This window comes from Chanodichthys erythropterus, chromosome 18 (assembly GCF_024489055.1).
Source record: "Chanodichthys erythropterus isolate Z2021 chromosome 18, ASM2448905v1, whole genome shotgun sequence".
In the NCBI taxonomy this organism is placed as follows: domain Eukaryota; kingdom Metazoa; phylum Chordata; class Actinopteri; order Cypriniformes; family Xenocyprididae; genus Chanodichthys; species Chanodichthys erythropterus.
Genome location: NC_090238.1, coordinates 14,141,528 through 14,162,457, shown reverse-complemented (window position 1 = coordinate 14,162,457; position 20,930 = coordinate 14,141,528). Strand labels below are relative to the sequence as shown.

Below are 20,930 nucleotides of genomic sequence, written 5' to 3'. Positions count from 1 at the left end.
TTTGCCGTAAATTTCAATTCTGTGAATGATATTCTTTCTTCTGTGAAAAACAAAAGGATATGTTTGACAGAATGACAGCCTCGATCTACAATTCTCCCCAACATCTTCTTTTGTGTTTCACAGAGTAAAGAAACTCATACAGGTTTAGAAGAACAAGAATAAATGATGATTTTATGGGTATGTGATTGCATAAAATTGACTTTTGTTACCTGACTTGACTACAAGGAGACCTTTATCTGAATGATCATAATTTGGTACATCTAAAAAGCCAATGGTACTACCATGTCTCAAAAATATCCCTAATATCCCAAAGAAATGGCAATGTGTGCATATGACTTACAGTGTTACAGATGTAGGCCTATTCGTTATCAGTAATCAGCAAAGATCAAGGTTTGGGCTGACTTTCAAGCATTTTCGATATTATTAGTTTTAATCTTAGGAAATGAAACTCTGCCAGAGGACTCTCGCCTTAAATCAACATCTGTTGCTGCAGAGTCAGCCAACCGTAGTGAGATTTTGAAATATTTTTATACATTTTATAATCATGAGCATTTTGTTGAGTCACTTCATGCAGAGAGCTGACTTTTCAAAATGTTTTTGTGATGTTTCACTGGTTAAATTATAGATGATTATAAATATGGTGTGTTTTTTTAACCTCTGAAAGATCGTTGTTGATCAAATGCCATAAATATGTACATATTACACAGTATGAAATCTGTTTTGTCCTGTTAGGTTGCTTTAATTCTATGATACATTTAAGTTTTTTAAAGATAAATGTCCAGTTTGCACAAACCAGTTTGGTGTCGTGAATAGGTTTAATGATTTAGTTTGCAATCTATATCTCTCCTTACTGTTTCTTGGATTACTCAGACAGATCATTCACGCATTCAGAGGTAAACACATATTTCAACATTGCACATTGACAATATTATTATTGTTTGTGAGCAATCTGCTGTGACGTTGAGCAGTTGCCATGGTGACGTGAGTTAGTATGGTGTGTGAAAGTGCGCTTTAGACTATTTCAGTGCATTGAAAACAGCTCCGTCTGGGCTGACAATAAACTGTGTCTGAATCTAGGTCACCAGGATTCCTCAGAATGAATTCATCAGGCATGCAATATGTGACTTCGATGTTTATATTGGAAAAATGTAATCCAAGGTTGGAGCGTTGGGAGTGAAATGATCACATAGGCCTATGTAGTGTCTATTTAGATAAAGCGCCCTATAGTGAATACCCAGCCATTTAAATCTCTGATTTTTGCTATCTCCCTTCAGTTTTGAGAAACCAAAAGATTTTTTAAAAGACAGGTTTGCGGAGAAAAAACATAAAAGCAACTCCCCCAAAAAAGAAATAAATAAAAATAGCAAGAAAAAAAGCCCTTTGTGACTGGATTCATTTGTACCGAATCACCAGTTGCTGGTTGCGCGCCCTTCCTCCCCCTCCAGTCAGTGAGTGTAGCCCCTCCCCTCAGCTTCACGGAGGCGTCTGATTGGCTCACACAGCTCTTCTGTGACGTCAGGGGTATTTGGGCGTTGTATCCCGCATCTCATTATCAAAAGAGAACAATTTCATTATCTCCATCTCGTATCCCAAAATAATATATTTTATTTGAGAGAGAGCTATATTTATTATTTTTTTCTGATCAGTTGATCACATCTTTGCCTCTCGTTATCTCTTTTCCGCGGTTTTATTTGAAAACAGACGCTCTTGAGAGCGAGCACGCGACGCGTCTGAGGGAGAAGCTCGCGCTCTTTGTTCATTCATTTGATCTGCGATTCTTTGTTGCGTGTGAAAGCATGGGAGCGCAAATCTCCAAAAACGGAGCAAAAGAGGAGACTGCTGCCGAAAAACCAGCCGAGGCTGCGAATAAATCAAATGGACAGGTAATAACTTTAATTATTATCTTTGTACAGGCGTGTGATGTTTTGAGGGGGTGTGCAGTACCAAAAATCAAGTCGGTTCAAATGAACAATGAGCCGATCAACAAAGGGGGCTCTCCACTTTCCACAGAAAATCAACACTTTGTGTTAAATATCGACGTTATTATTGAATAAATATTGAAAACGTGAGCATAAATGGGTTATGTTTGGTGTAAATTGCATTTTTCTCATTTGAACGTTGATTATAATAACGTTAGACCCCCCGTGGTAAAAAGTGCGTTTAAACGCCGAGTTAATTTTTATTTTTAAATCATAAAATTACAATCACGTTGAATTCGGTGATTCCGTTCCGATTTTTTTTAAAAATGGGAAAATTTTCGTATCTTTATCAAGCTTTTCCGTCGTGCAAAGCCATTTCGGTAAAATCACCACGCCTTTTATTGCATCTTGTTGATAAAATGGAAGTACAAATAAGCCACGAGACAAAATCCATATATTTAATAAGAGAAATGGCTTTAATATGAGAAGTATATCCTTGCAAGACCGCTTATGTACTCAACACGATGATCTCCTCGGCTTGATCAGCGCTGGTGGATCTACTCGTCCATCTTGCAACGCTTTCACTTAGATGGCAACAGCATCAGCCAGACAAAGTGCATGAGACTTCACCCACGTGGCGAACCTATAGACTCCAGACAGTGTTTTCATATAGCCTTTGCTATTTTATAGATTGAAAATACGCTAAGTAAATGCAAACAATTGTATTTAAAATTTTTACACCATGCAAAAACACAGCTTATATGAAGCATTTTCTTATTCCCACAGGAAAATGGCCATGCTAAAACCAATGGGAATGCCTCTCCAAATGCAGAAGCAGCCACGGAGGACGTGCAGGCCAATGGAAAGCACTCTGCTGATGGGGAGGTAAAAGCAGAGGAGGGAAAGGCCGAGGAAGGAGGCGCAGAGAAGGCCGCTCCAGAGGGGGATGCGGAAAGTTCCGCCGTTGCGAATGGCGAAGACTCGGCCAAGACAGAAGAAAACGGTTCTACCCCTGCGAGCGCTGAGCCTGCCAAAACCAAAAAGCGCTTCTCCTTTAAGAAACCATTCAAACTTAGTGGTTTCTCCTTTAAGAAGAGTGCCAAAAAAGATGCCGAAGGTGGAGAGGCGGCGGCGGCAGCAGCCGTGGAGAATGGAGAGCAGAAGAAGGATGCTGAACCTGAATCTGAGGAGGCCAAGCCTGAGGCCTCCAGTGAAGAGGCCAAGACGGAGGCTCCAACTGAGGAACCGAAAGCTGACCAACCAGCCGAAAGCAATGAGGAAAAACCATCCAGTGAGGTAGCCGAAGAGAAGCCAGCTGAGGAGAAGCAAGCAGAAGCTGCTCCTCAGGAACCAGCAGCCGCAGAGAGCTCAGATGCCCCAGCCGCTGCCACAGAGTAAGATGGAGGTGAAAAGCCCATTTTTAGATGAAGTCCGAGGAGCACAAACATGGAAAATTTGTACAAAACCAATGACATTTCAAACCTTCTGTTTTCTCCCATACTTTCATCCATTCTTGTTCCATCCACTACATTGTATATGGCATTTTTGAAGAAAGGAAGTTGGATGGAATGATTGGAAGCGAAAGGCACATTTTTCCCATGTTTTTCATAATTTTTTTGTAGCAGTTTTGTAAGTTGTGTGGGTGTGTGTGCGCATGAGTGAGATTAATAGAGCATTGCTTGTTTCATTTTTTTTTTTTTTTTTTCATTTGTTTTCTTTTGTAGATGAAGTTACATTAGTGTCGTAAGGACATTGAGTTGAAATGTTAGTTGAAGGTACTGGTGCCATTCTATTGGGTAAATCAAGCGTGTGGAAAAAGGAGCTATCAGAAACAACATCATTGAACTATTTACAGATGCTATTGGTCCGGTTGTTTTTTTTTACATCAATCATTAAAATAGGTGCTCAAAACCTCAGCAGCTGCGTTGTGCAATTCCCCGCAGCATTATGTATTGGTATTGGCTTTTGTCATTGCTGGATTTCACAATGTTGAAAATGGCTTTATCTTGTTTGTTTTTTCTTTATATCAGTGGTATCAATTGAAGTTTTTTTTTTTTTTTTCTCTCTCTCTTTATGGAAAACTCCTGTTTCATTGAGAATCATGTTCTGAAATGTTTAAGATCACAACATTTGGCCTGTCATGTGTAATGCAGTCAAAGTGGTTTTTATTCCAGCAGATTTCCACAAATGTTTGAAAAAAATGCCGGTGCAATCGTCAAGTAGATTTTTCTTTTTTTCCTGTAAATACTTCAGCACCATCTCTACTTGATTTTTAAATGGAATGTAACTGCGTGCAAATCGTTCACAATGCTTCTTTTACCCCTTCATTTTAGGGGCACTCAAAACAAAAATAAAGGATTTAGACAGACAATATACGAGTGGTTTTGTTTGAGCATTGGTTGTCTTTGTAATGCCTTCGCATTTATGTGATAGAGCAATTTTGCGAATTTTACAAGAGAATAATGCAAAACGTTTCTAACTTTACTTTCATGTTATTTTGGTTGAGGTCTTCCAAAACTGAGTATTTCTATCCTCAAACCCATTGTGCCAACTCCTACTGAACAACAGTACCATGGTAAAACACCTAATTATGTAACTATATAAGGGTTTGTAGGTTTTACTCCTCTTTCTCATATCAAGTAGACCTTGAAGTATGAAAAACTTTTCATTATGTTTTGTGTATTTACCCTCAGCACTTGTAAATGCCGTTCTTCTAAGTCCCAAGAAAAGTCAAATACCTTCCAAGTATAAGATAAATGTTAACAGACACTACTCGGATGTTTTTAGCCTACCACAGAAGCTAAAGATAATTTAGAACCATGCATTTTCTGTGCTCCAGGATGAACTCCACCACTAATCTAGCAACCACATGATGGGTGTGTTTTCACCCAATATTCCTGTTCCTAGTTTAGTTTCTGGATATTCATGTTGAATACCAATGTTAAACTTGTGGCTCCCACCCTCTGCACTCACAGATGGTAACGACTTTACCCTCCAGGTGCTCTTGTCTTCTTTTTTTTTTTATTCAACCACATCCCTCAAATCTTCCAAATGCAGTGCCTGCCTGTGGCTTGTGGCTCCTTAGCTTCTGATTGCCTCCACCCAGCGGCTTGTGTTTGACTTGTCCCTCCACCTAACCCACATCTTTTTGGTTGACTGGTTAACTTAACAGTTATCAAAGCATACTCCTTTACTTCCCTAATCTGTTTTAAAAGACACTACTCTTGGAACTAAAGGTTTTTGGTTTATTTATAAGGAGCATTTTAAATATGTGTACTGTTGTAATTCTGTTGCATTGTATTGTTAGAAAGAAAAAAAAGCAAGTGAAAAAATTACTCAGCACACTCAAAAACACAAACACAGACAAAACTTTAGGATTTAGGAAATATTTTATTTTTAGCCATTATGTTTTGCAGATAAAAATTAATATTTTGGGATAACATTTAAAGATGTTTATTTGTTTGCTTGTGAGTTTGTTTTTCACCATTTTCACCATCTCACAATATTCAAGTCAGAAATAAGGATGTCAGGAAGAGCATTCTCTGTTTAATCAGTAAGGATACAAGAACAACAATAAAAACAAGACACAAAGATTTGAATTAGCCACTTTGATCAGAAACAAAAATACAAAAAAACAAAAAAAAGGACAATTCAGGAAAAGGTGAGAAATTATCAGAACACAACTTCACATGCTTTCTCCACACACAAAAATTGAAATAGTTAAGGTTTTAACTGTCTTGCTATCCCTGATAACATATTACATAACTTATTTCCTTCTTATAAGCACCACTGCTTGGAATTTTCAAGTTGAGATGCTTGTATTTCTCAGAACAATAGCACAGTCTGTTGTGCATTGAGGTTTGCAGAACAGGATATTTTGTTTGAGAAATAGTGATGTTTTAGAAGTGACATGGTTTGATCACCTTATCACGTGGAGGCAATCAGGAACCCAGAGAAAGAGCAATGGACATTATCGGCAGCAAAAACACCATTAGCCTCATCATCAGGGATCTGAATATAAACAGTGTCCTGCTCATTGAGCTGAAGGACAGAACTACCAGACATCTGATCCACAAATCCCTTGTTGTACTCATCATAGGTAAACATGACTGGATCACTATTTTTATAAAGTGCCACTAAAGCATTAGCTCCATTCACATGCATGGTATAGGAGAAGTAATAAATTCCTGGAATCTGGCAGGTGAACAGACCTGTCTCGGGATCATAGTGCTGCTCTGCATTATACACAATCTGATCAAACTTAATTGGGGTACCAGATGGGGGATAAGGTGTCACAGTTGCAACAGTGAATGCAGACACAGGACTTTTGACAAGAACTGGGAATGCAGTTTCACCATGGGCCTTCTCAAACATGACCTCACCAGGAGGACCAGGAGGGCCGGGAGGTCCAGCAGGACCTGGAAGTCCAGCAGGCCCATCAGATCCAGGAAGTCCAGGTGGACCCTGAGGTCCAGGAATTCCCTTGGCAGCCAAACCAGCTGGGCCAGGTGGTCCAGGAAGACCTGGGTGGCCTTTAAGGCCAGGTAAGCCGGCAGGACCTGCTGGGCCAACGGGGCCTCTTGCTCCAGGAGCTCCTTCCTCTCCTTTTTCACCAGCTGCTCCAGGATATCCTGGAAGACCCTTTGGTCCAGCAGGTCCTGGTGATCCTGGGGTACCAGGAGCACCTGTGTTTCCAGCATCTCCTTTGTTACCAGGAGCACCTGTAGCTCCTCTTGGACCAGGTTGTCCTGTTGCTCCTGGATATCCCTGCTTGCCCTCAATACCTTGGGCTCCCTGTTCTCCCCTGTGCCCCTTCAGCCCTGGAGGTCCCATTGGTCCTTGATCTCCCTTATCGCCTGTTGCCCCCCTCTCACCTGGGAAACCTCTTGCACCTTGAGGACCAGCAGGACCCACAGGCCCGGTAGCACCTGGATATCCAGTGTGCCCTTTAGCACCTGGCTCACCTTTCTGACCTGTTGTACCTGGGCTACCAGCTACTCCTCTCTCACCTTTTACACCAGGTTCACCTGGTTTACCATAACCTGGAGAACCAGGAGAACCAGGAGCACCAGCTGCGCCTTGTGGACCTTTGGGGCCAGTAGGGCCAGGCATACCTGGGGCACCATTGTCACCTGGCTTGCCAGGCATTCCAATTCCAGGAGCACCCGTTTGACCTTTTGGACCTGGTGCACCCATTGGTCCAGGTTCTCCATCACGGCCAGGTGAGCCTGATTTACCTGGTTCACCAGGAGATCCAGATTTGCCTGGTCTTCCAACACCAGGCTCACCAGGCTTCCCTGTAGGACCCATTGCTCCTGCTGGACCTCTCTCACCTGGTGGCCCCTGAACCCCAAAACCTCTTTCTCCTTTTTGTCCTGGCAGACCAGGAATACCTGGATGTCCTTTAAGACCTGGCTCTCCCCGTGGTCCCATTGCTCCTGGAAGACCTGCTGCTCCAGGTTTGCCTGTTGAAGAAATGCCTGCAGGTCCAGGGCTACCAACAGGACCAGGCATGCCTCTGGGGCCTTGAGGACCAGTTGCACCAGTATCTCCTTTAGGTCCAGGTGCACCTGTGGCTCCAGGTTTGCCAGGTCCACCTGGAGAACCAGGTTTTCCAGGTGATGAGTAACCAGCAGGACCAGGTGGTCCAGGGGGTCCCTGTGGTCCTGGTAGTCCTTCACCATCTTCTCCTGCAGGTCCAGGGGGACCAGGAGGTCCAGGTGGGCCTGGCTCACCAGGGATACCTGGTTCTCCTGCTACGGATACCACTGGAATAAAACAAGAAGTTTATCAGAGGCAATACTCATAATCAGTATGTATGGCAGTGGCAATAACTGTATTCATTCAATAATTAGTTATAGGTGGAATTGGCATTTTGGAATTTACTTAATGTAATTAAATGTTTTTCATGTAATTCTATAGTGTATGTTAAAGAAATTACATTGACTGTATATACTAAATGATCTGAAAAGTATAATATACTACAAGTACAATATACCAGTAAAAAAAAAATGTTAGAGGACCATACCAGATAAAATTTAGACAGACCTCAGAAATGTATGACTAAAATTTGTTCCTGTAAACAAATGGTGCCTTTCAAACAATTTCTGCATTGCTAGAAATTGTTTTATTGAAGAAGAGTTCATACAGGTTTTTTCCAATAGATCTGTTTTCTAAAACAACAGGAAGTCAATATCTTCAATTATGTTGAGTATGAGTATATGAGTATGCACTCAGAGGATGCTCTACAGATCTTATATCAGATTTTATCCAAGTCCCTTTTATCAAAACAGTGTTCAGACATCAGAATTAATACATTTGAAACTTCAAACCTTGTGTATCACTGATGCATAACAAATCTATACATATACATTTGTGTCAAGTAAAATATTTTTTCTTATCTTTTTGTCATTTTTGTGCTTGCCTCAAATGTTTAGGTTTTAACTTAAAATGTTATATCTGTGATTCTATTTTATTCTATTCTCTGAAGCCTTCAGAATAATTTCATTCCTACTACAATTACAGTTGTAATCTTTATTGTTTTTGCTTTATTGTTGATAAATAAACTTGACTTGACAAAGGCCTCCCAGAATATCTATCCGAAGACTTAGTGGGTGTAACTCTTTCCAAATATTGTTTGTGAGTTTAACTTAAAAGCTGAGGTACTTTAGTATTATATGTAATTTATATATTTCTATTCATACTATACAAATTCAGAACCATTCATTTTCAGGATTGCATTACAATATAATTTTTTTGTGCATTGTATAATTCCACTATAACAGGGATTAGATTCTCCAGAGAGAATTATAAAATGCACAAAAATAATTTATATTGTAATGCAATCCTGAAAATGGATGGTTCTGAATTTGTATAATATGAATATATAAATGCGGCTAGGGCTCCGGGACTCCAGTTTTATAATTGCCTTCATGTGGTCAAATCTATTGGTTTATAAACTACATCATACCAAAGGTCATTCCTGGAGGCACAGCTTTAATGAACCAAAACAGATGTGTCTAGATTTTATTCTGACACACCCAGACAAATCACTTTTCAACATGTCTCTAGAGACTAATTCCAAATAGCTGTTCATAACCTACAAAAGTTTGTTGGTTTTAACATTTAAAAGCTAAAACAACACTGAATCACCTCTTCTCAAATCATATTAATCTGTGTAGTATTTTGTTGTACAATATCACCAATCAAATGATTATATTTGAACTTTGAATATTTCATCAAACCATGCAGTTAAAGGGATAGTTCACCCAAAACTGAAAATTCTGTCATTTACTCCCCCTCAAGTTGTTCCAAACCTGTATAAAGTTCTTGGTTCTACACAGAGGAATATATTTAGAAGAATGTTTGTAACCAAGCAGATCTCTTCCCTCATTGACTGCCATAGTATTTTTTTTCTACTATGGTAGTCAATGGGGGGTGAGATCTGCTTGGGTACAAACATTCTTCCAAATATCTTCCTTTTTGTAAAGCAGAACAAAGAAACTCATACAGGTTTGGGACAAATCAAATTCAGGGGAAGTAAATGATGACAGAATTTTCATTTTTGGGTGAACTATCCCTTTAAGCATGATATAAGAAAATGATACAAGATTTAACATATCGAATCTTTCATACATCCTTCAACTTATTGTTCCGTACTCCAAACTGGATTAGGTTGAAGGATGTGTGGAGAAAGATTACAGATGCACTAAAAAAGATGCACTAAAAGATCTTTGCTATGTAAAATGCATTTTTACTAACTAAACTAAAAGAAACAATGTCTAATATGTAATCAGAGACAGCAAAACAGACTTTATAGCACAATGCATCTGTAGAGGCATGACATGAATCTACAATTTGAATATTCAAAAGCTTAGACAGGTTGCATTGTACTATTGGAGGAAGCACTGTGTATCAGTAACCAATCAGTGTGCTGGACTACCCATGAGACTTTTTTATGTGCATATCTAATTGTTTAGTATTTCCTACATTTAAACTGAGTATGTGTTAATCTAATACGTTTTTAGATTAAACATCAACACAGATCTTCAGTACACTGCAGAAAGCAAAGAAAAGCATTTTACATTTTTAAACACATACCATGGCTTTTCACTGAGTAAGGCTGGTACTGGGGGGCCTTCATCACCTTCTTGACAACATATCTCTCACCATGGGCGGCCGTCAAGGCAACCAGGAGAAGAAGAATGCTTGATGCTCGTAGTTCCATTTTCTGAGGTCAAATCTGCAATGGAATTGAAAGAGTTAGATGTGATGATGTAAAGAAAACTGCTGCTGATGAAGGCTGAAACATTCTAATGGAACAATTAGTTCATTAGTCCATTTTTTAAGTGACAGCTAAACTATGATTTCAACTTCCATTCTATTATTATAATATTGTTTAAGCCATAACTCAAAGTAGTATACAAGAGCAGCCTCCCATTTGCACCTGCTGATAGATGTCCCTCAATATCAAGGCCTTGTTTCTCAAAAAAAAAAAAAAAAACAAAGGAGAAGAAAAAATGGACACCTACCGGCATACTTGGGTTCCAAATAAATAAGAAGTTTAACACAGCCGCAGCTCCCACTTCTGAATATCCTTGTGGTAGGAGCCAGACAGAATCTGCTGCTGCCTAGCACAATGATGAGGGTTTTTATACCATATCTGGCCCTTGCATCATTAAAAAAGCACCTACCACACTAGTACCTCCCCTCTCATTGCAAGGCTGTAATTACCAAGCAGATTTTGCCCACTGTTGGCATGTCACTTCAGGATGGCTTTTGCTTTGAGTGTTTAGACCCATGATTAGATCTTGTTAAGCTCCCCTCAAAGCTGCAAAAGATGCATTTTAGTCCTAAATTTGGGTAGAAAATGTCATTTTTAGAGTATGGATGGCCTGTATGATGTGTACTTCCCTATGTAATGTTTTTTATCTTTAGAAACATGATGTAAACAATAATTGACATAGAAGTTAGTCACTTTTTTAAGTTTTGCATTGTATTTAGCATTGCATTGCAAATGGGATATTTGGGATACAAATCTGGATATTTGAAAGAATTAATGCTGTACTTCTTTGAAATATACACAAATATTATATTATATTATATTATATTATATTATATTATATTATATTATATTATATTATATTATATTATATTATACACAAATATATATTTGTGAGTATCTATCTATCTATCTACACTGTAAAAAGTAATTGTTAGTTTAACTTAAAAAAAAGTAAGTGAGTCCACTGAAATTAAAAATTTGAGTTAATACAATGAAGATGATTGGTTTAATCAACAGAAACTCAAAATATGATGTTTTATGAACCACATTAATTATTTAAGTTGATTTGACAAAAGAAAATATGATGTGATAATAAATCATGAAAATAAATTTATCTATCTATCTATCTATCTATCTATCTATCTATCTATCTATCTATCTATCTATCTATCTATCTATCTATCTATCTATCTATCTATCTGCACTTTTTATCTTTTTAAAAATGTTTGCTATTAAAAGCTATTGAAAATTGTTTGAACAATTTCTGCTTTGTCTTTCTGGTTGTCTTTCCAAATACCTCACTTTTTTTGGACTGTCTGGTGAATTTGAATTTCTCCCAGAAAAACATATACAAAAACATAAGGGGGAAGACAGATTCAGCAGGTTGGTGTGGGAATTGAAAACCTCCTGCTGTCCATGACAACAAACACGATGGATCCAAATGTGTCTGACCATTAGAGAACACATTTAACTCTTTTCCTTGAGAAATGCTCATACAGGAGCCACTTTGACTCTGTTTGTTCAGCGTGTCTGTTCTGAGAGTGTGTGAGGCTTTCATAAAATTTACTATTTCAGGCCAAACAAGTTTATGGTTCTTTACGTGTGTATTTTTGTAAGTGCTTCACCCAGAAACAGCTAATAAAGAATATATAAAAAGACGTTCTGGAAAATACATCTGACTTTGACTTTTTTACCCTCTTGTGTGAGGGAGAGATGATGATAATTTCTCACAGCGTCCAGAAGGTGGCACATTTTACAGTACAGTACAGCACGTCTTTGAGTGTTTCTGGATTTGTCAGCATCTTCCTCACTAAGCATTTCTTGCCATTATAGTCCTTTCATCATGTTTTATTTCCTTAAATTGGGTCTTCTCACACAGTTCTCCCTCACTTTCTGAGGCTGCTGCTGGGTTTTTTCTCCAATTTATTTTTGGGCGCATGGGAAACGTGCACACCCAATTAATCATACCCTCTACAACACAAGAGTGGTCTTGAGGTAAGATCATGATCAGCTATGTGCAACAGCTCCTAAATCTTTACATAATAACATATACCGTATGGTTCTGCCCTTATGATTCCATATACCGTATGATGTAGGCCTACTCCTGTTCACTGAAGCGGAAAGACTAGGTTAAATGGAAGATCCCTTTTGCACACATGATGGAAGATTTATGCCACATAGTGTATCATTAAGTGTTCCCTGAACATGAAGTTTGTTTCAACATCTCCAATTTTCTGAATTAGTCTCAATCAAGTATAATTTTCCAAAGTGGTGCCTAAATACTTTAGAATAATAATTGCATTTGACAGGCATTGTTTTAACATGTTCTGCTCCTGAAAAACCAAATTCTTTGACTTGGTAAAATACCGCATTGCTGAGAATTGGAAGACATGCTGTTTTATAGAAATGGCATGACATCTAAAAGAAAGATCACAATATCAGCTGTCTGCAGCAGGTGTTTGATTACAACCTACACTCAGACACTTAATTTTTTTCCAAAGACATGATTTTTTCTCTTTCTTTTTATTCTGATGTGATCAACGGTGTTTTATTTAAAGGGATAGTTCACCTAAAAATGAAGATTGTGTGACCATTTAGTCACTTTCATATCACTTTACACCTGTATGTTAAAAGCAAAAGGTGAAAGGTTAATTACAATGAAGGTTCTTACCATTCAAAGTTTGGGGTCGGTAAGATTTTTTATTTTTTTTTTTAAAGAAGTGTCTTATGACCAAGGCTGCATTTATTTAATTGAAAATTCAGTAAAATATTGTTATATATTATTACAATTAAAAAAAAAAAGAAAGGTTTTTATTCCTGGAATAAATGTATTCCTTTTATGACAAAGCTGAATTTTCAGCATCATTTCTCCAGTCTTCAGTGTCACATGATCCTTCAGAAATCATTCTAATAAGCTGATTTGATGCTCAAGAAACATTTCTTATATTAACAATGTTGAAAACAGTTGTGCTGCTTAATATTTTTGTGGAAACTGAGATTTTTTTTTTTTTTTTAGGATTCTTTGATGATTCTATAAAAAGCAACAGCATTTATCTGATATTTATTTGACGTTTTTTTTTTTTTTTTTTGCCACAATGTAATGCTGCGTCCCAATTCGCCTACTTATACTACGTCCTAAAAGTATGTACTGTTTTTGTAAAGAAAAAGTACATACTTTTGAGTGTGTAGCAGAAAAGTATGCAAGCTTTGGGACATACTTCCTCGTCATAATTGCGTCATTAACGGACGTTCTGTCGCTTAGTTACGCAACCTGTAACTGTTTAAACTGTCCTGTCAATCATCTTGTCACAGATAAAATCCTCAACATTCAATTAAATTTAATTTCCTACCGTTTCGGAGAGAAATGTAGTCGCACGTTTATCTGCCAGTCATGGGTCTTTCATGCAGAGAACTCTCCTCATCTTAGCATAATAATGCAATTAAAATGACCAAACGCATCGTTATAAAAGTTCACAATGCTGTTGCAGATGAAATATAATGTGGATAACATTTCATAAATATCTTTTCGTCAGGTTATACTGATTATTAAACATTCAAGCCCCTTTATCTTAACCGCTCTGCTTAACCCATAGACAGTAAAAGAAACCGTCGGTCTCGCATATCCGTCATGTTTGTAGTTTTTTGACACTTTTTATTCGTATTTGTAGTTCTAATCGAATCCTCGTCCACAGCGCAATGTGTTATGGGCAATATTAGCCGTTAGAAGTGTGCACGGATCTGCACTTCGAATTCTAACCGGAAAAAGTAGACCATCCGGGTATCTTTGGAATACTCATTTCAACATACTACGATTTGGGACATACTAATTCTTTTTTCGAATACTATTTAGGACGGATAGTATGCGAATTGGGACGCAGCATAAGTCTTTACTTTCACCTTAGATCAAATTATAAAATGGTTAGTTCCTGTCCGTGATTCTGATTGGTCAATAGCTGTTCTTTATTCACAATAAAACATGGCTACGCTTCACCCAACAGGTCTGTGTATCTACACAACACCCTTAGCAACCACTCTTAGCAACGTAAACTGTTTGTTCTCAATTGATATTGTTCATTGAAGCTTACTGTATTATGTAAAAGAGTGTTGTAAGAAAGAGATCGAGTGAACGAGTTTATTACCTGCATTCAGATTTAGCATTTTCCTTCAGGTCAGTCCTATGTTCATAATAAAAAATCTGTTTAAATGTCCGATGTATTATCGTGTCCTTTTAACAGTTAATGGGGTTTTCCGTGACTGACAGCGCTAGACAAAGCATTTGTCAGTTGCGTCTTGTTCCGTGTTCACATAAATTCAGTCTTTTCAATGTAAAAGTCTTTGCGACTGAGTGAATCAAAGACAGTCTTTGCTGCCATCTAATGGCATAGTAATGTAACTTCTGTTGCTGTTCACGGTCAGGGACTATTTTTTCCGGTGGAAGCAAGGCTTTTAGTGATTTTACTTCATGAAAGTTGCATTAATACATATATTTGGCTTTAATGTTTGTATTGTGTGATAACCCTTTTATAAAAGCACTAAAGTATTCGAGGCTAGTGCTGTATTATGAATAAGTCTCGGCTGAATGGGTTGCAGGCACTTGAGCCTAACAACGCCCTTCAGCCGTGACATAATGAATTCTTGCTGAATAAAAAGTAATAAAATATTAGTATTTAATTAAAGTAATAATAATAAAAGTATTTAAAAAAAATCTTACTGACTTCAAACTTTCGAGCGGCAGTATATGTAATGCTAAATAGCTTTATAGCTTTGTGTTATGAACAAGCTAAAATTTAATTGACTAAATAAAAGTCACTGAGTTCAACTGAAGAACCAGATCATAAGTGGACTGGAACTGGTTCACTGAAAAATCATGCCAAAAACAACCTTTTTAAAAATGTAGTTTATTGTAAACTTGGCATCGCATATGAATATTGTTGGCTCTTTGACATTTGTAAGTCTCTTTGGATAAAAGCATCTGCTAAATGAACAAATGTGAATGTAAGAGAATTATTCATTAATGAACTGATCTGGTTCTTGAGTTGAACTCAGTGATCACATTCTCTCTGGAAGACAAGATTATTAGTGAAAAACATCATGGAATTTCTCCTTCTGTGTTCCACATGCAGATAAAATAACATCATATGGATTATGAATGACATGAGCATGGAGAAATTTACATTTATGGGTGATCTATGCCTTTAAGTGTGTGCTAACTCCATGAACACTTTCCTCTGCTGACAAACTGTTCTTTCTAAATGTGTCGTTGCACCTCCTGCAGTGAAGTCTCCAGAAAACATTAATTTTTTTTTCAAACTATGTTTGTGTTTGTGTACAACCCACTAAGGAGGCGAGTGACTCAAAATGCTACTGACATTTAGTTTAATGACAGAGCAAGTATGGGTGGAGTCTGTCTTTTTGTTACATTTTCAGGTTTTGTTAATTTATGTCTTTTGAAAACTGTCAAAGTGAAGAGCATGGACGGTTTTTCAACACTCAGCTCACAACCTGAGATCTCGAGACGTGTCCATCTGATGAAACCATGCTTTTGTTTGCTGTATAGGTCATTAAAAGTCTATACTGAGTGATTTAGCTTTCTTTTTATGAGCTGTGTCATAGGCCCATAAAATGACACAGCACTTAGGTTACGGTGACTTCACTTTGCAGTAACAGAGGAAAAGATAGGAAATGAAAGAAATACATTGCCCTTCAGCCATGTAGGACTCTGTTAAACTCATTACCCTCTCTGACACTCTTGTTGTGGTTACCATCTTACTTTATAATAACCATTATGGTCTGCATTGTAGGCATTAATAAAATTAACAAGATACTGTACATCTGAATTAAGTGTCTACCTTCAGAAAGCTATTGTTTAAAAAGTGAATTCATTGTCATTGCAGACACTAATATTCTACTATAATGATTTCTTAAAGGGACAGTTCACCTAAAAATTCAAATTCTGTCACAGATTTACCACCCTCATGTTGTTCTAAACCAGTATGGCTTGCTTTCTTTTGTGGAACACAAAAAAATTGGACTCCATCAACTTTCATTATGGAGAAAAAAAAATGCTGACTTTTTTTTTTCTCAAAATATATTCTTTTGTGTTCTAAAGAAGAAAGTCATACAGGTTTAAAACTGAGTGAGTAAATGATGAGATTTTTTTGTCTGGTGGGGGGGTGATACTTTTGGTGGATACTGTTACAAAAAAGTATGTAATGGTGATTCAAAAGACGAAAAAAAAATATGTACACCGATCAGACATAACATTATGACTACTGGCAGGTGAAGTGAATAACACTGATTATCTCTTCATCACGGCACCTGTTAGTGGGTGGGATATATTAGGCAGCAAGTGAACATTTTGTCCTCAAAGTTGAAGTGTTAGAAGCAGGAAAACTGGGTAAGTGTTAAATGGGTAAATTTGAGTTTGACAGGGCCAAACTGTGATAGAAGACTGGGTCAGAGCATCTCAAAAACCGCAGCTCTTATATGTCTGCAGTGGTCAGTATCTATCAAAAATGTCTACTGACTGATCTGATAGATACTGATAGATACAAAAGTGAAAACAAAAAGCTAACATAAAGCAAAACTTATTTTGTTAAATAATTTTGTCATTCGAAAGACAAATACAGTGCCTGGACCATAAAAATCACAACCTATACTCTTAGAACAATTGCCTCGGAGCAAGGTGGGGTCAAGTGTTTTACTGAGGGGTCACAATGGTGGTAGTACAGGTTTGAACCTACAACCTTCATCAGCTTACTAATCTCTTATTTAAAGATACATGAGAAGATGTTTCTGGTTCACCTCCCTTTGACCAGAGCACTTCCTCACCCAGGAGGAGAACATGCTATATAATAATTATTGGTTGATGCAGCAGGGATCTGCCTTTGAGTGAGAGCTAAAGATACCCCATCTAGACTGGGACACAAATTTAAGATTTCAATAAACTAACTGTACCACTAAAAGCTACTCTGAGTTTTATGAATGGAAGGGTGGATGGGAACTACTCAAGTAGATTGGCGGTGAAATTATAGGGTCTTGGAAATAGACACTCTGTAACTGGTCTCTGGGATGTTATTCATCAAGCATGAAACGTCAAACAAACGCTGGTACCATCATTGTTGGCATTAGAAAGATCACAGGTACTAAAATGTGAAAGTGAAAGGTGTGTTGACAGTGTCAAGTGCTCAGCTCTGAGTTAAACACATTATTGACTTCACTTGCTTTTCATCTCCATCTATAGGTGGATCTTCTAAAAGCATCAGCAACAAAGAGACTCTTTCTTTGGGGTTGGTATGTCTGATCCTCTACCTTTCAGACATGTCTCGCCTTTCACTCTTTCATGTCAGCATGGGAGGAAAAATATATCCCTCACTTCAGGGAATCAGAATCACTTAAAGAAATCGGTTAAATAAAGCTACCTAATGGGTTTTTCAGAGCATAAATTTTGGTGGTTAAGTCCTGTATTTAAAGATAATAACTGATCCAAGAGTGTCTTCCAAAGATAATTGCAGGTTCTCTGTCTGCAAGAAACAATTTAAGCGGTTTTAGAATAAAACACGACAAACATCTAAAAGGCCTAAAGAACGCGCTGGAGTTTAGGGAAGTGTTCTGCAATGCAGTAGTCAAAGCAAAAAAGTACAGAGGCTGTGTTATAATGTATAATTATAAATGTCAATGAATAAAATCTATATTAAAGTTGTGATGAAATGCAAGTAGCAACAGATTATTTCTTCTGTATTGTGACTTACAGTGTACAGTGTAGGCCAAACGGACTATGAAAAACAAAAAGAAAAAATGTAGGATGGGGACTTGGTTTTATTCCATCCATTGGTTCTCGATTGGATTTGGAAATGTGGGCGTTGCAGTCAGTTGTGAAGGGGTGGGGTTTAAGCAGACTAAATGTTTGCAGAGAGATTCCAACATGGAGTTTGATTAAACATTATTATGCGTGCATCTCAATCAGCTCTCTAGTTCAGTAGTCAGGACACTGATCAGGGAGTCAGCGATTTTAAAGGGATAGTTCACCCAAAAATGAAAATTGTCCCATAATTTATTCACCCTCAAGTCAACTTGGAGTAAAAAAAAAAAAAAAAATGCATCCATCCTTAAAAAAAATAGTAATCCATACTGCTCCAGGGGGTTAATAAATACCTTCTGAAATGAATCGATGCATTTTTGTAAGAAATATATCCTTATATAAAACTTTATAAATTCAAATAACTAGCTTCTGGACAAATAACTAGTGGACGACCGTACGCATACTGCCCAAGTCGGCATGCGCCAAAAGAGTATCAGATAGGAGTATGTATCATAAGCTTAGACGCCTCTCATGGTTCAAATAAATAGGGCTGTACAACAAAATCAAGCGCCTTCTCTTTTATATCAAAATCCTCCAACATTTCTCTTTAAAAATTATAGTTTTAGACTTCTAGTTCGTGACCGGTGTTTTGTTTTGCTCTATCCTCTGCGCTTCCGCCTTCGTCGTTACGTCATGCGTTAGGTCAGAGGTCACTCTTCCTCCTCAAATCGATGTGTACGGCCATCTACCGAAAGCTAGTTACTATAGTTAATAAAGTTTTAAATATGGATATTTTTCTTACAAAAACCCAACGCTTTGCTTCAGAAGACCTTTATTAACCCCCTGGGGTCGTATGGATAACTTTTTTTATTGATGGATGCATTATTTTTTTTTGCCTTCAAAATGTGGCTCCCGTTCACTACCATTATAAACCTTGGTGGAGCAAGGATATATCTCCGATTGTGTTCGTCTGAAAGAAGATATTCCTTTACACCTAGGATGGCTTGAGAGTGATTAAATCATCTATAATTTTCATTTTGGGGTGAACTAACCCTTTAAGGGCTGTCTCAATCACAATATTCTGCAGTGCACTGATTCACTATCTAAAAAGTCCCACAATACATAGTGAAAACTAGGGAACATTGATGCCCACTGTTCAAATTCTGAAGTGTGAAACATATATAGTGCGAGCCAACTTAATACACATCATGGCATGTGATAGCATGTGACAAAAAACAGTTGACGTACAGTAGCCATTGACTTCCGTAGTACTTTTTCCTACAATGGCAATCAATGGCTACCGTCAACTATTATTACCGTCAACTATTATTACAACATTCCTCAAAACATCTTCCTTTGTCTTCAACAGAAGAAAGAAACTCATACAGGTTTGGAACAACTTGAGGGTGAGTAAATGATGGCATAATTATAATTTTTGGTAGAACTATCCCTTTAACATAATAAGTGAAAAGGAACATTAAAATAATAACCCCCTGACCCCCTTTAAATGGTTAAATATTCATAGTTTTACTTTGGGTTGGGAAGTAATAGGATAGAACAGAATCCTATAATAGGATAGAACAGGATAGGACAGAATAAAACTAATTCTATGTGTCTGGTTAATGTGAAAATGGAGAGATGCAGGTATTTGGTGCTGATTTTACCTTCCTCTGCAGGCCTTAAAGGAACACTCCACTTTTTTTGAAAATAGGCTCATTTTCCAACTCCCCTAGAGCTAAACATTTGAGTTTTACCGTTTTCGAATCCATTCAGCCGATCTCCGGTTCTGGCGGTACCACTTTTAGCATAGCTTAGCATAGTTCATTGAATCCGATTAGACCGTTAGCATCGCGCTTAAAAATGACCAAAGAGTTTTGATATTTTTCCTATTTAAAACTTGACTCTTCTGTATTTAAATCGTGTACTAAGACCGACAGAAAATGAAAAGTTGTGATTTTCTAGGCTGATATGGCTAGGAACTATACTCTCATTCAGGCGTAATAATCAAGGAACTTTGCTGTCGTATCATGGCTGCAGCAGTGCAATGATATTACGCAGCGTCTCTCACAAACGTCTCCATGGTTGCAAGGCACGTTCCCTGTGCAAGCAAGGGCTCACAGGCGCTGCGTAATATCATTGCACTGCTGCAGCCATGGAACGGCAGCAAAGTTCCTTGATTATTACGCCTGAATGAGAGTATAGTTCCTAGCCATATCAGCCTAGAAAATCACAACTTTTCATTTTCTGTTGGTCTAAGTACACGATTTAACTACAGAAGAGTCGAGTTTAAAATAGGAAAAATATCAAAACTCTTTGGTCATTTTTAAGCGCGATGCTAACGGTCTAATCAGATTCAATGAATTATGCTAAGCTATGCTAAAAGTGGTACCGCCAGAACCGGAGATCGGCTGAATGGATTCGAAAACGGTAAAACTCAACTGTTTAACTCTAGGGGAGTTGGAAAATGAGCCTATTTTCAAAAAAAGTGGAGTGTTCCTTTAAAGATATAGGCATACACACCTTTTGAGATGTGAAAATATCCATGATTATTATTAACTGGTTAATGGAGTCTGTAGTTATTCCAAAGACATGGTGCAATATTCTTTTTGAAATGATCCTTAAACAATGTGTAAAAACTTACAACTTGCATTTCCTCTTTTAATAAACACAAGATGTCATTTAAATAACCATGCTGAATCAAGACCTACACTACCAGACAGTTTTTAGAAACATATATTTGTGGGCTAATGCATTTATAAACTATGCCAGTCATAAACAGCTGGAGTCCGGATGAGTAGACGGGTCCTCAGCGGAAAGTCTGGGCTAATATAGGAGCTTGGCACCAAACTATGAGACAACCTCAAGAGTATTTGACTGTGAGAGCTGCAGTGATCTCTGTAATTTCAGCATGTGCCAAAGTTGCTCT

At 37.7% G+C, this 20,930-nt stretch overlaps 2 protein-coding genes across 3 annotated transcripts; one reads left to right on the top strand and one right to left on the bottom strand.

Annotated features, from left to right (window-relative positions):
• Positions 1 to 1,582: 1,582 nt before the first annotated feature.
• marcksb (myristoylated alanine-rich protein kinase C substrate b) lies at positions 1,583 to 4,283 on the top strand. Its single transcript, XM_067368019.1, has 2 exons — positions 1,583 to 1,883; positions 2,706 to 4,283. The coding sequence occupies exons 1-2, from the start codon at positions 1,797 to 1,799 to the stop codon at positions 3,315 to 3,317; spliced, it is 699 nt and encodes a 232-aa protein (XP_067224120.1). The 5' UTR covers positions 1,583 to 1,796; the 3' UTR covers positions 3,318 to 4,283.
• Positions 4,284 to 5,846: 1,563 nt separating this feature from the next.
• col10a1a (collagen, type X, alpha 1a) lies at positions 5,847 to 10,161 on the bottom strand. Of its 2 annotated transcripts, none has more exons than XM_067367960.1 (2): positions 10,020 to 10,161; positions 5,847 to 7,687 (listed from the first exon to the last, which is right to left on the bottom strand). In XM_067367960.1, exons 1-2 carry the CDS (start codon positions 10,144 to 10,146, stop codon positions 5,847 to 5,849), a joined length of 1,968 nt encoding a protein of 655 aa, XP_067224061.1. In that variant the 5' UTR covers positions 10,147 to 10,161. The 2 variants fall into 2 exon arrangements, with proteins under 2 accessions (XP_067224061.1, XP_067224060.1); XM_067367959.1 differs by having other exon boundaries at positions 5,847 to 7,675; positions 10,014 to 10,146.
• Between the last annotated feature and the right edge of the window lie 10,769 nt (positions 10,162 to 20,930).

Bases quoted from the DNA above. Each gene is read 5' to 3' on its own strand.
- marcksb (XM_067368019.1), top strand. From the start codon at position 1,797: ATGGGAGCGCAAATCTCCAAAAACGGAGCAAAAGAGGAGACTGCTGCC. The intron at 1,884-2,705 runs GTAATAACTTTA...TTATTCCCACAG, and splicing joins CGAATAAATCAAATGGACAG to GAAAATGGCCATGCTAAAAC.
- col10a1a (XM_067367960.1), bottom strand. From the start codon at position 10,146: ATGGAACTACGAGCATCAAGCATTCTTCTTCTCCTGGTTGCCTTGACG. The intron at 7,688-10,019 runs GTATGTGTTTAA...GTTTTATTCCAG, and splicing joins TTACTCAGTGAAAAGCCATG to TGGTATCCGTAGCAGGAGAA.